Below are 256 nucleotides of genomic sequence, written 5' to 3'. Positions count from 1 at the left end.
GGCCCCGGGTCCAGGCCATGCTGGGAGGAGAGTGCGGGCCGGCTCCCACCTGTTTGTTGGCCTCGTCGAAGAAGACGCAGTTGACAGGGTTCGCCTTCTCGAAGTGCACCGGCCGCTCGCACAGCTCCAGGTAGCGCCATTCCTCCTGTGTTGTCATTGATAAGCAGAGGGACCCCTCTAGGGGCTTATCTCTAAGAACATGTGGAGAAGCAACAATGGCCAGGGAACATTTAGACTATAAATACTAAGAGTTTCG

At 56.2% G+C, this 256-nt stretch overlaps 2 protein-coding genes across 2 annotated transcripts in view; one reads left to right on the top strand and one right to left on the bottom strand.

The window, feature by feature from the left end:
* Positions 1 to 157, bottom strand: part of LOC102773392 (chromosome unknown open reading frame, human C18orf8) — a 12987-nt gene extending 12830 nt beyond the window's left edge. Inside the window, exon 1 of the mRNA XM_015570545.1 lies at positions 50 to 157. Within this exon, the coding sequence (XP_015426031.1) occupies positions 50 to 157 (108 nt within the window). The remainder of the gene's footprint in view (positions 1 to 49) is intronic.
* TMEM241 (transmembrane protein 241) overlaps positions 55 to 256 on the top strand; it is a 91474-nt gene continuing 91272 nt past the window's right edge. The window contains exon 1 of the mRNA XM_015570538.1: positions 55 to 130. The gene's annotated coding sequence lies outside the window, so the exon portion shown is untranslated. The remainder of the gene's footprint in view (positions 131 to 256) is intronic.

The sequence above is a fragment of the Myotis davidii genome, unplaced genomic scaffold, assembly GCF_000327345.1.
Source record: "Myotis davidii unplaced genomic scaffold, ASM32734v1 scaffold1467, whole genome shotgun sequence".
NCBI lineage: Eukaryota > Metazoa > Chordata > Mammalia > Chiroptera > Vespertilionidae > Myotis > Myotis davidii.
Note: the sequence above shows the minus strand (reverse complement) of the source record. Positions and strands in the feature narration are given on the sequence as shown.